The sequence below is a fragment of the Phalacrocorax aristotelis genome, chromosome 1 (assembly GCF_949628215.1).
Source record: "Phalacrocorax aristotelis chromosome 1, bGulAri2.1, whole genome shotgun sequence".
Classification (NCBI taxonomy): Eukaryota; Metazoa; Chordata; class Aves; order Suliformes; family Phalacrocoracidae; genus Phalacrocorax; species Phalacrocorax aristotelis.
Window position 1 is genome coordinate 69,425,324 of NC_134276.1, and position 14,147 is coordinate 69,439,470.

Here is a 14,147-nt window from a genome sequence, read left to right on the forward strand (position 1 = left end):
CAGGCTCAGTTGTATCCTGATGCAGCAAAAGGAAAGGCAATTTTTGGCCCTGTTCATCTGAATTGCCACATGCTGTTAAAGGAACCATTCTTACAGGTGCTGCTGTGTGTCAAAAATTCAGCAGGTATTTAAAAACAGCAAAAATAAAGTGGATGGAGGTAGGGAGGCAGGAAAGTGTTCACTTTGGCTTTGACAGACTAGGATTGGGCAGTAAGTTACTGACGGACCACAATGCTTTTGAAGTGACGTTTTCACTCGGCAAAAATTCCACTACAGCCTGTTGAAAACAAGATCTAGAAAGGGTTGTGAAGAAATAGGTAGGGAGAAACAGCACAAAACTCAGGTCAGAGTTCAACTCTGTGGGCTGCAGGTGGCTTTAGCTATTACTTTGTTCAATTTTCTGAGCCACTGTGCTTAAATTACCTGCTGCCTGCAAGCAGCAGTCAGCGGCTTCTCTGAGCATTTCTTTCGTCAGCTTCCAGTCTACCCCTTTTCTTCAGTGTCATGACAGTACCATGCTGTGGGAAGGGGATGCTTACATTCAGAGGCATAACTCAAGGCAGCCGTGTATTTCATTCATATTCATGGCTTATCTGTAGGAGGCATGTCAGAGTTCAGCAGACCAATTAAACTTTACCCCATTGCTACCTCTTTGCATTGTTGCCCCAACACAAGGAATCCTGCAAAATAATTTGATTAAATTTTATTCACTACTGAAGCTTACAATGTCACCAATGATGAAAATAAGGAGAAATTATGCCACGTCGCACTTCATGCAGAACGATTAACTATTAAGGTCGGCTTCTGTGAAAAGGTCTCTCTTGATGCTGCGCTGGAGTTGATAGTGAATGGAAATATCAGTGTCTGTTGATATGACAGTAAATAGCAGAGCAGTCTGCTACACGAAATTGTATTTCTCTGCACTTTTTAATGCTAGAATAAGTCCTCACCAATGTGACACCTGCCAAAATTGTACCTCTAGCTTTTTGGGCTGTTTTGACATCTTGTAGGCAGCTGGTCATCTCCGCTGTAGAGATTCACATCTGTAGACCAAAGAGGCAATGGCAACACATAAGAAGTAGATATATTTTGTGGCATCTGCTTCAGCATACTGTCAAATATCATTATCCTGTCAAGGTGGTAAAACTTGGGAGTAACGGAGTCATGCAGAGTGCCTTAGAAGCTGATCTTGTGTTTATGCTGATAGTTAATTGTTTCGTCTGATGAGGTTTGACTTGAAATAATTTCTCTTATTTTGATTAATATTGATATTGTAAGCTGAAGTAGTGAATAAAATTTCATCACAAATTATTTTGCAGGATTTCTTGTGTGGGGGCAATAATGCAAAGATTCATCATGGGGTAATCTTTGACATGCCTCCTACAGATGAGCCAATATGCACTCACAGGAGCTATGAGCTTGCTCAGTAGACTTAAAAACAACAGTTAATCTAGAAAAACTTGAATATATGTGCAAGCACATATAAAGATTGAAGACTAAGATGCTAAAAATTAAGAAGGAAAGTAGGTTTTACCTTGACAATTTTGCCAGTATTTTTAAAGCTTTATTATCAGAACATGTGCTTATCTTAAAAAGGATGTAATGTTTTAATATGAAGAGATGCTTGTGTTTTGAAGGTTTTTAACTACTTTTTTTTTCATTGCTTAAAGGATTGTTGAAAAGTAATAGGTACATTCCACATGGATAAATCAAGCCACTTACATACGCTGTCACCCTAACCACTTTGGGTTTTTTACATTAGAGACAGGTCAGGAAGCAAAGGATTGTGTCCTTGCTTTGCCAAATGAAATTTGGGGATCAGCGAAGAAGGGGAGGTCTTTAACAAGAAATGCCCTCCTCTAACATTTCAGTGTTCTTAGCTAGCTGGGAGTAGGTGATAACTTCATATTTCATATTTTTTTCCTACTAGTTGTACCTCAGATACAGCCTGTATCTGTGCTGTTGAAGCAAGTATAGTTATATTCAAATGGAAAAAAAAGAAAAACTGGGACAAGTTTGGATTTTTTTTTTTTAATTTGAATGTCAAAGATGCTTCTACCCTGTTTTTGGTAGAAGAATTAATATAAAACTGGAGAAAAAAGTTCATTATATCACATACTGTGAAAGTTAAACTCAACAGAAGGCTAACAGTAATCAGTACGTTGTCAAAATACAGCTTTATTTGATATTGCTGTCATTTACTACTGCTTGTTAATTATAAAACACCTGAGGAAAAAGTTAAAATAAAATTTTTGAGTGTGCCTTTTGACCAATAGTGTTCTGTTCTAGGGCAAGGCAGCCTTATGCCATGCAATACTGTCTTCTGTCAGAATAGCAGCTAGCCTTGACTTTTCTGGGTTCTTTCAGGTTTCAGTGCTGAGTCTTAAAACAAAACAAAAAAAACCTTTCCTTTTGTAATACAAAGAAGGAATTACTTTCCCTTCTTCCATCCTACTGTTCTAATTCTTATATCACCTTTTGACTGCTTTTCTTGGATGACCTTGGCAGAGGATTTGTTATTTTTCTTTCTTAAGCGTCACTATCTTTCATTTGATCTCATGTTTAAATTTTTTTTGGCATTTGCTTATCCACGTTCTTTTTTTTTTTAATTAGTTCTGGCTAACTGATTTATGTTATATAGAAGAAGGTGAGACATTTTCATATTTACAATAATTGAGTTGTGAAAGGCTCGCAGGTTGAGCTTTGTCAAATATCGGATACTGCTTGTGAAAATGAGTCCAGTTTTTATTGGTTTATTTTTATTATAATTTAACAACAAAAAAACCACTTTTTTCCCTGCAGTACTTCCAACATTTGCATTCTTTTTTCATGCAATGCATTTTGCAACCCTGATATGCTGAAGCTGGTATCAAATTAGGATTTGCATAAGATTTTAATTATTACCTATGTTAATAAACTAATATCTTGGATTTCTTTTAGGTTTCATATTTAAGACTGATTCTGGTCTACTGCACAGCTTATTGAGGTTTTTTTTTTAGTTCTTTAAATTTGCTGAGGTGGGCTGAAGTCTCAGAAGTTCTGAAGTACAGAGAGAGCAACTTTCCTGATGGCTTGTTAGAAAACCAAAGTTGAGCAAAGTCCTGTGTGCTTGTTTTCCATGTATTGAATACCATTTATGATACCTATGTGTCTTCTGAACCTCCTTGATAGAAATGACTGCCATGCTGGTTCTAGAAATAGACCATTTTATGAAAATGGGTAAATAGCTGAAAATAAGCAAGTAAGCCTGACTACTGGATAAATTGACATCAAAGCACAATTCATTATGCTTAAGATAGAAATAAACCAAAGTAGGAGAAGTTGGAGAGAGAAGAAAGTCCTGATTGATGATACATTTGGCCTTTGAACTTAAAATCTGTTACAGCCTTTATTCTCTTTTCTCTCTCTGTTCTTTTGTGCTAGGAATAGTTGTTAAATTGGAATCATAGAATGGTTTGGATTGGAAGAGACCTTAAAGACCATCTAGTTCCAACCCCCTGCTGTGGGCAGGGACACCTTCCACCAAAACAGGTTGTTCAAAGCCTCATCCAACCTGGCCTTGAACACTTCCAGGGATGGGGTGTCCACAACTTCTCTGGGCAACCTGTTCCAGTGTCTCACCACCATCATAGTAAAGAGTTTCGACCTGATATCTGATATAAATCTACCCTCTTTCAGTTTAAAACTGTTACCTCATCCTATCGCTACACTCCCTGATAAAAGTTTGTCCCAATCTTTCTTATAAGCCCCCTTTAAGTACTGAAAGGCCACAATAAGGTCTCCCCAGAGCCTTCTCTTCTCCAGGCTGAACAGCCCCAACTCTCCCAGCCTGTTATCACAAAAGAGGTGCTCCATCCCTCAGATCATTTTTGTGGCCTCCTCTGGACCCACTCCAACAGTTCCATGTCTGTCTTATGCTGAGGGCCCCAGAGCTGGACGCAGCTCTGCAGGTGGGGTCTCACCAGAGCAGAGTAGAGGGGCAGAATCGCCTCCCTCGACCTGCTGGCCACACTGCTTTTGATGCAGCCGAGGATATGGTTGGCTTTCTGGGCTGCGAGCGCATGTTGCTGGCTTGTGTCCAGCTTTTCATCCACCAGTACCCCCAAGTCCTTCTCTGCAGGGCTGCTCTCAATCCACTCATTGTCCAGCCTGTATCTATGTTTGGCATTGCCCCAACCCAGGTGCAGGACCCTGCACTTGGCCTTCTTGAACTTGATAAGGTTCACACAGGCCCCAGTCTGTACTCGTGACAGTGGTGTAACTGTTTAGTTTTTTTTGTACTAGGCTTTATTTTGCTGTTGTGTGGAATATGTATTTCTGATGGGTGATTTGAATCTTTAGGTTCATTTACACTGCAATCACAGAAATGCAGCAAATTTAATTAGTTAAGAGCGAGACTTTTACTACCTGGGCAATCTGTTGCCAGTACCCAAACAACCTTATTTTAGATTAGGTTGGGCATCGGTATACCTTCATTGATTGCAAGGTATGGTCTAGTGTGTTGGTTAATTATATTTCGTAACTGTAGAGGCTGGAATCTCTGTATTGTGGAGGTTTTGTTTGTTTTATAAAGCTAAAATGCTCTATTACACAAAGTGCCACAAAGAACACCAGTGGAGCAAAGGCAATAGATAGGGGAAAAAGGACAAAAGTTGCATGCCCATATCTTGGCATATACATTTAAAATATAAATATGATGGTAATCCCATTAATATTTCATTGGCAAGTGGCTTACAAATAAAAATACTGTATTTATTTTTCTGAAAAGGTTCTTCCTGGTATTAAAATATGTTTCTGCCATCTTTGCTTTGGGATTCCATTTGAGAAAAATATTCTGAATCTGGTAGTCACTTAAAAACTTGAGGATAATAGAATGTTGCGTATACTTTTGGAGCTTCTAAGCATCTCTGAAGTACTCATAAAAATTTTTACAAGTCAAAATGTCAATACCCAGCCAGACTTCTGTATCTGTGTCAATAATGTCGATATATACTATGCTTTAGTTTTTGTATTACTAAAAAGTAAGTCTTGCTTTGGGTTTCAACAGGTTTGCATGTTTGTGTGTGTGTGTGTGTGTATATATATATTATAGGTAGCAATATGGGAAGTGTTGAGTTCTAATGTTAGGAAATGCAGAAAGAAGCACTTGTTTCTTGACCCTAATGTTTTCTCATTTAGTAAGTTACATGTGAAAATAACATGGCTTCTTTCCGCCCTCTGGTTTTCTGTAGTGGACCAGATCTATCATCTAGCATCTCCTGCTTCTCCTCCAAATTACATGTATAACCCTATAAAAACGTTAAAGACCAACACTATTGGGACATTAAACATGCTGGGTAAGTGTTAATCATTTTTCTTACTTAACTTTGTTAGACGCAGTGTAACCTGGACAGAGTCAGTGGAGGAAAAGGAGGATGGAGCAGATGAGTTGAATGTTTTAAGAAGTTGATTCTTTAAGAAAAATAAGGCTGTTTTTTTCTCCTCCTTGAAGATTGTTGTACTTTTGCTTTAAATATATCTGCAGGTGAACTCTGATAACATGCCAGCTCAGCTATCAAAGCATAAGAACATCTTGTCTGTAACTTGACTGTGGAATAATAACTGCCCATAATTATAGAAGCCACAGGAACAATTAAGAGCATGGGATTTTTACAGCAAAGTTGTGTCCATGACTGCACTTCTCATCTTGGTGACTGTGGAACATTCTCATGTTTGCCATGAGTGACTGTGCCTTTCCACTACAGCGAACATTGAATTAGGTAGAACTGCATTGGCTCTGTAAACCCTGAACATCAAGAGTACTGCACCCTCTTGTGCATGCCTTGGCTAGCAAATTCTGCAAGAGCGTTTAATTTCTAGCTTCATGCTAGATAATTACAAGGCAACGTTTTCAGCTTTGTCTGTTGGGTTTTGATGCTGGGAATGGGCCTGTAAAAAGAAGGCCTCAAGCCTTCACTACTTTTTCCTCCCATCTTTGATCCATTTGGCATATGCTGCAGCTTGAACTGGGTGTCAGTGATCCTAAGAGTTATTAGGAGGCCAAAAAAATGCTGGGCATTATCTCAGCTGAGTTTCTTATTTGAATGATACTCTAGTGAGTACAATTCAGAGAATTAAGTGATTTAGAAGCTATTGAGGCACCAGACAATTGTATGGCATAGATGAGAGCTTTTCTTTGATTGGCCATGCCAACTTGAAGGCCAGGAAGTCATTGAAATGGAGTGCAGAATAGTTTTGAGTGATAGGTAGGATCATCCAGGTTGTTTAAATGGGCATATTATAGGGAAAACGATTGATTTTGTCCTATAAGATGTTATTTGGTGCCAGTTTCTTTATGTAGCTGATATTTAAGTTTTGGTAGTCATAATATGGTGTGTTTTTTCAAGATCCTAATTTCATAACTGGAAAATGTTTGTGCTTATTTGGCCTTTATTTAGGGTATATGAAGTTCTTAAGTCTTGGTTCAGAGTAACTTTTAGTCCCAGAAGCAAACACATCACATGTGGGTGCTGCTCTGCCATTTCTCAAGTCTTCTAGCTTGGGAGTGGGGAGCTATGGATGTGGTTTACAGCTAGATTTATCTAGTGAAATAAATTGAATTCTCTTTAGAAACATGCAGAAGTAGTTAAAGAACTACTGAAATAGTTAATGTGACTGAAAGATTCTTGAACTTGATCTAATTATGTTGTTCTTTCCCTGCCCAAAATTTAGGGTTAGCCAAACGTGTTGGAGCACGTCTGCTGCTGGCCTCTACATCAGAGGTATATGGAGGTAAGAAGGATAAAACTGTTTAGAGCTCTTCAGAGTTGACTCTGTAAAAGGGTATTCGCAAACCTTTTGTTGGTTGATTGGTAGATTTTTATCACTGTCTTAACTTGATTTCTTTATCAGATACACTTCTCACAGCTTAAAATGTTGGCATTAGTACTTGCTTTAAATCTCTAGTCAGGCTGGCGGAAGGAGGCTCAGACTTTGTAACTTTCCTGCACCTTAGTTTGTGGCCTTTTTTCAAAAGGGCTTGCAGGGGAATTTTGAGGATTGAACTCTGATTAAAATCCAGATGCCATAATGAAAACCTGGGAAGAAAGATAATTTCAGTAACAAACCTGCTTCTGTCTTCTCCAATTGTATTGTTACGATACAGCAATCACCCCAGTGTGCGGCACAGTGCAATAGACAAGGGCATAACCTCCAGGCTAAGAAAATAGTGATTGTGCATGCGTGCCATTGCAGTATCTCTTAAAACATAGTATTGAGCAATGGTGCCATATCTCCCCTTCTTCCTTTTACTGTTACCAAGAAATGAAGTAGCGAGAGAACGACTGATACAACTGCTAGCCTCAAGGACACTTCTGTAATTGAACAAACTCCTTTCTGGAACAGGGGACCAACAGGGGGAAAAAAAAAAACCAAAACCCAAGTTTTGAAGCCTCATTGCTTTGCTATTATCTGCCTGCTGAACTGGAAGACTGGAAAGTCCCATTATCAGGCTTTGTTGTCTCAGTAAAGCCAGTGGAGAGAGTCTACTCATATCATATTCTGACTAAACAAAGTCATTTTGCTGAAAAATAAAGGACAGAAAATAAAGTCAGAAAATAACCATTAGCTGTTTCCACAGGACTCCTCAAAGCAGTGATGTATAGAGAGCTTCTAGGTGCTTTGCAAGGCTGCCTCTGCCAGAAAGGAGACAGAAACTCGGGTGGCCTTCCAAATCACGGCACCTTCTGGTGCTCTTTCAAGAATGCTATAGGCTTTTAAAGTAATTGTGTAAAATCCCTCTGCGTTTGTCATTGCTCTGTGGCTCTCATATGGCAGCAGTTCATCTGTAATCATGTTAGCGAGCAGCATAAAAAGTGGAAGGGTTGATCAGAACTCACCATTGACTTTGTTTCAAAAATTAAACTGTAACACTTGAAAGGTCAGTAGTAATGTATGCAAGCTTCAAACCCAGTGGGGAGGATAAGGCAGCACTGATAGCGAAGTGGGGAAGTGTAACAAAGTGATTGCATTGTTTCAAGGATATAGAGTGACCACAGACACACACACAGAGCTTCCTAGGAGATTTTTGGCTGGTTCGTTTACTTTGTAATCAAGAGCTTCTGTACTGCGTCAAACCAAAGCATTGTCTAACCTGATTATTTGTGCCCATGATAGCAGGTGAAAATGCTTAGGATAAAACAGAAGAAACATAGCAAGTACATTCTGGTACATTGCTCTACTCTTTCTTCTTGAAGAAATGCAGTACTTCTCCATTTGGTCCATTTTCCTTTCCTTGTTTCTTATTTTGTAAAACTTGAAGATGCTTTATTTTCTATTTTTCCAAATACAGTAGAAAGCGCTGCCTACATAACCTACAATATTTCCTCTGAATTACATTAGATAAGAGTCTTATTTGTTCCCATGAAGTAACCTGTGTTTGCAGAGAAGAGTTGAATATAACCCTCTTTTCACACACTCTTTTAGGGGAAAGCAGGCGGTGGCTGTTGTTTGCTTGTGCTCAGTTATCTACTAGAGTCTTCTGTAATTGTCATTTTCATGGTTCTAGTGAACACACTTTTAAGGAATGGTATTGAGACTAAGTATATTTTAAATGCATGATTCAGAGAGAAGCTGCTAAACTGTATAACACCAGTGATCTACTGAAAGATTCATTATATATAGTCAATTTTTTTACAGAAGATCATTTAAAGTGGTTATTTTTTATCTTGTAGATCCTGAAGTTCACCCTCAGAATGAGGATTACTGGGGCCATGTGAATCCAATAGGCCCAAGAGCCTGTTATGATGAAGGAAAGCGGGTTGCAGAGACCATGTGCTATGCATACATGAAGCAGGTATTAGTCTTGTATGAGATTCAATGTATTTTCTGTAATTATGAAGGCCAAATGTGTGGCAAAAATGGAATATGTGTATTTAGGGGTAGGAGGGCAAAAGAAAATGTCTTGAATAGGAGCATTCATACTGTAGCTGCAAAATCTGTTTTCTTTAATGTAGAAGCTTTATTGCTCCCATCTGTTGTTTTTTTCAGATGAGCAGCGTTCTTCAAGAAAACGTACTTTAGTCTTATTGATAGACATATTATGTCTTTCAGTATCATAAGTAGTTTTTAGACAGATTAAACTGAGGTGACCTTATTAATTTGGGAGCCAGATAACAGAGTTGGTTTAAGTTGGTCCTGTGTTGAGTGCTTTTCTGAATAGGCCTGTTACTGATAAATGTGGGAAGTTTAATGACCATAATTGAAATCAGGATATGTAGGTAAAAATGAGGAAGTTCTTTAATGAGTACCCATATAGGAGCAATGTATTTTCAATTATTTTAGAAGTGTCTTAAAATTATGTAGGTATAAATACAGCCCTTAATGAAAGATAAAAATTCCCAGCTATGTAATGCACTTTTTCCAGGCAAATGCAGGAACATGAGGATAAAATGCAATTTAAAACACACATGTGAAATGATACATGCCAGTTTCTGTGGGTTTCATATCAAAAAGTAGAAACTCATCATTAGGTAACTAACCCAGCATTGACTCTTTACCTGTATGTGAATTTTATTTACCTGCTGTTCAGCTAGTCTCTGGGAGACTATCCGATTAGAAAATGTGGCATACTAAAGAAAATCGTATTACTTTTTCTTGGTGTTTGCAGCCTTAATATACAAAGGTATAAATCAATCAAATGTGGTATATTCTGTAGAATTTTAAACCTTTAAATTACAAGCTACTAAGGGCTTTTAAAATGCTCGTAAAAAGAATTAACCTTAAGCGGTAAGACTTTAGGGATGGTATTTTAGTACAGAAGTTGTAGCAATTTTCTCATATCTCTTCTGCCAGACAGAAAAGGCAGAGGTTCATGTCTTCTTTGTTCTCTCTTAAATAATTTCAGGTACAATATGGGGGTACCGCTCTTGTTCAGGATGATGTCCTCTATGCTCCTCTGTACAAGAATATTCCTCGCGGGTCTGGAAATCCATTTGCAGTTGAATATTGTGGTTTTTATGAGAAATCCTTGTGCTGTAGGGTATTGAATTTTTTGCAAGTTTGTGGTACATGCTGCAGTATTCGTTTAGAAAGGCAAGACTGTAGGTCATTTTGAAAATCATGGGCTGTATCTTAAAGCCACAGGATGAGTCACGATACTATCTCACAAATTTTATGCAGGATTTACAAAGGATAGTAAAGGTTTGTAAGATGGAACTGCAATGCACATGTACATAAATGAAAACTCGTGATGCAAATGAGCTCTCTGTCCCAGGGGCAGCTCTGTGAGATATTTCTTGTGCTTTATTATGGGTTAGTGAAGTCTGCCCTAGCTTGTCCCACTTTCAGGTATATTCTGAAATACTGTTGAGCTTTTTTCTCCCTCCAGAATTCAGAACATACACTGTTATTAGTGGAGGAAACGTCAACTTTTGCTAGTGGGAAAATCTGACTACTGCTACGAAAATAAGAATTGTGCTTTTAAGGGGGTTTTCAGTCAAGAGTGACCTAGCCCAAAACAATTGCATTTGTAGGATGTCAGGCTAAAATGTTTCCAGAATCTTCTCAGCTTCAATAAAAAGAAGAAATAAGCAAACTTATTTCTGGGGTTTTTTTGGTAGTTTCTTCCAGAGTGTTCCATTATCACGCACATAGTTAGGTACCTTATATATCCACTCATGTTTCAAAAAAATATGAAAATTAACTTCTACATTATATTTCCCGACCGGCTGTTTGAATCAGAACAGTTCTTGAATCTATTCAAGGATTATGACACTTTATTCATAGTTGTCAGAGTTCCTCAGTAGTCTGTCCTGTCCAAGACCTTTTTGGTGTGCACCCTTTTCTGCTTGGCAGCATTGTTTTGTTCACTTATTTTGACTCTACGAATCCAGCATTTCTTGACTATCTCCTGTTTATGACTGCTGTCTTTAAACAAGCCCAGCAGTACTTCTTTATCAAAGAGTCCAAGGGCAGTAGTAGCATTCAGTAATATACAAGCATCTGCTTGAAAGGAGAGGTGGAGATTTCAATATTTGCAGGAGAAATGTAGGGCTCACAAACTCAAAGCATGTACATGAGTTCATGCCATCCCACGTGAGGCACCTGAGTGTGTAGTTTGAGAAGGTATTTGCTATAGGCTTCCAGACCAGCTCTCCCTCCTTCAGTTTGTGTGGGAGCATAGGTCAGCCATGCTCCTTAGTGGGAGTGGAAGTACCTGCTTCTGCAACTCTTCTCAAGCCACAGGAAGCTTTAGTTCCTTGCCCTGTTCATCTGGGAACTAAGTTGCATTTTCAGATTCAGGGTTCTTCAGAATTCCCTTCCCCTCATCTCTTTTTCAGTGCTTGCTAGTGCTCCCTCCTGGAAAGCCTTTTTCAGTTTATTCACTTGCCTTAACAAGGTGCAAGGCATAGTTTTCAAACTCTCTTATAATAACAGCATGTCAATCTCTTTACTTTCTCCATTCTGTACTCTTATTTTTGTTACTATTCTGCCTACACTTCCTAGTTCTTTCAGTGCTTTATGCTTTTGCATACACTTCATATACACGTGTGTGACTTGAGTTATCATGACTAAATATTAAGTGTAACCTTCTTCAAGCGGACAAGTGATTTGCTCTGCCGTATAGAATATTCTATACCAGGACTGTGAAGAACCAAGGTGCCAAAAAATCTTAATAGGTAACAGAAGAAAGGGAAAGACATGCTAGAGGTGAAGTTTATTACATTAATGTGAGAGAATAACACATAAAGCGATGTTGAAATTTTTTAAATGGAGAAGTGAATTGCAATTGCAGCACTTGGGGTGTTTTTCTGTTTTATATTGAGTTGTACTTTCGTCCTGATCTTTAATTCACAAATTGAGTTGGTTTCAGTAATCATAAAAAGCCTTGATGTAAAATGTAGGGGTAATGAAAACAGTTGATTGATTTTGCAACTGAAGAGGCACTGAGTTGTGGATAACTGGGTAGTTATTGGGTAAGTAGATAGAAAACAAATAGCTATGTTGAATTAAAGCAGTTTGCTTTAATGTCTTTTGGGAGTTTATCCTGTATTCTCTAGTTATCACTCGTTGTTTCCTTGATATTCAATATAGGTTATTTTTAAGCATTCTTTTAATTAAAGAATTAAAAGAAATAAAGAATTATTTTTAAGCAGCATTCTTTTTTGGTGTTGTCACATTAAGTTTGTTAGCAGTTTGCTTAAGAAAAGATGCAGAATCGTTGCTTTTTGTGGAATAATGGAACTGAATTGTTTGTGGTTCTGACACCATAGGGGGAGAAGAAAGGAAGTGTTGCACCTCCTCAGGGCAATAGTCAAAAGCCCAGGAAACAATCCTTTAATGACACAGGTGGTAGTTTCTGTTGGAGGTATACCAGGCCAAAGCTAAATTGTAGTGGTAAAAGATACCATGGATCCCTTTAGCTTTTTAGAAGCCACGTGTAGGAGTTTCACATCCAGGAATAGTAGTGATGCCAAGGTTGGAGAGGGGAGTGTGTGAGGTGCTACTGGCAGTCAGCCACCTTGAGCAGTGCCTCTAATGTAGGTAAGAAGAGTTGAGATGCTACAGCTCATCTCACTGCTGACCGAGAGGACACTGACTCCGCTGAAGTGCAGGTGTCAGCTCCGGAGCTAGTGTCCCACCTGAGTTACTATATACAATGTCTGTGAAATTCAGAAAGAGAAGAAAAAAATTGCCCATAATTCCTTTCCTTGGCAAAGTCTGAGAGGTCACACACAGAGTTATATTAATATTCTCAATAAATGTGGCAGTTCCATTGAAAATTTCAAGTACTGTTTGTTGTTAGTCTCTTTTATCTTGATTAACTGGCTCCACTTCTAAAGAGGAAACAGTGCTGCTTTCCTCTATTGATTCACAAATAGGCTTTTATACTTTGGAAGAGAGAAAGCACAGATAAAAATCCTTTCCCATAGTTCACCAAAGTCCTGCAAACTGTAATTATATAGAGATTTAATAATGCTAAGCTTTTGAAACCGGCTTGTTCCAGTTACTGTCATACAGTGCTTCTGATAGTCCTGCCATTTTGTAAAATCTGCTGGTTGGATTAATGGACCTGCATATTTTCTAATGAGTTGTTAGAGCTGTCTGTAATAATTTTTTCACTGTGTAAGAGCTCTGCACCTGAACCAAAACATTGTGTTTGGACCTGTACAAATGTAGAAGTGGAATATAGCTTTCCAAAGCTATCTGTTGTTAACATTCAGTTGGAGGAAGTGAGGTGAAAAGCAGGAGGAAAGTGCTGCAGTATCTGAGGCAGTGTTATTAAAATGCAACCTGTTCTTTCCCTGGGTCATTAGTAATAGGAGCCACTCTGTAAGTGGAGAGTTTCATTATTTAAGTATCTGTTTATAAATTGTGTTGGTTTATCTGAGTTCTCAGAACTTCCTAACAGAAACATAGTGTGGATATAATAGGAGGCTTTTTTCTGTCGTAACTGAACTGAATCAGCAACACTTCTCCCAAATTATATGAAAATAAAGCAGGAAAAGTCTGTCAGGGCTTCTGGCTCATATTCAGAAGCAGTGGTTTTGCTAATGGTATAGTATCTCTACTGTTTCTACATGCTCTGTGCTGTTAAGTATTGCAAAAATCTGTACTGTAGACAAGGTTAGAAGACTGGATTGCAATGATTATCAAAGCCATGGACTGAACAAATACAGGCAGTTTCCCAAGAAAAGTCTGAATGCTTTCTATAGTCTCTGAGCTCTAGGTTAGGTTGGTGGTTTTTTTTTTTTTTCTTTCCTTGTGCTGTAAGAATCCCATCTTCTGATTTCCCTCAGGTAATCGGGAGAACTCAGTTCTTTGTTCTTGATAGTGCTACGCTGTTGTGCAAATTTAATTTTGAAGTCAGGAAAACTTTAAACTTTTTTTGGAGGTTGATTCAAGTCACTAAGTTTTTCTGGTGTCTAAATAAGAATATATCCATAACAGCATTCATCTTTGATGTGGAGTTTGTGTTTTTTCTGATGTTCTTTTCAATTTGGTACACCTCTTGTTTTCGTCTGTAAGATGCATCCTCCTCATATAGCCACAGTTGCTCTAAAAGCAGTGGTAAGGCATTTTCTTCAACCTGTAACTGACATTGTTACACTAATGAATGAGTGTAACTCTGCAGAACTCTCCATTATGCAGATGACTAAAATGACATG

The 14,147-nt window shown here is 38.2% G+C and overlaps 1 protein-coding gene across 2 annotated transcripts in view; it reads left to right on the top strand.

The window, feature by feature from the left end:
- The window catches only part of UXS1 (UDP-glucuronate decarboxylase 1), a 66,331-nt gene that overhangs the window by 34,924 nt on the left and 17,260 nt on the right, over nucleotides 1–14,147 (top strand). For both annotated transcript variants that reach the window (XM_075092261.1, XM_075092271.1), the window contains exons 7-9: nucleotides 5,232–5,336; nucleotides 6,712–6,771; nucleotides 8,712–8,833. In XM_075092261.1, the coding sequence (XP_074948362.1) occupies nucleotides 5,232–5,336; nucleotides 6,712–6,771; nucleotides 8,712–8,833 (287 nt within the window). The remainder of the gene's footprint in view (nucleotides 1–5,231; nucleotides 5,337–6,711; nucleotides 6,772–8,711; nucleotides 8,834–14,147) is intronic.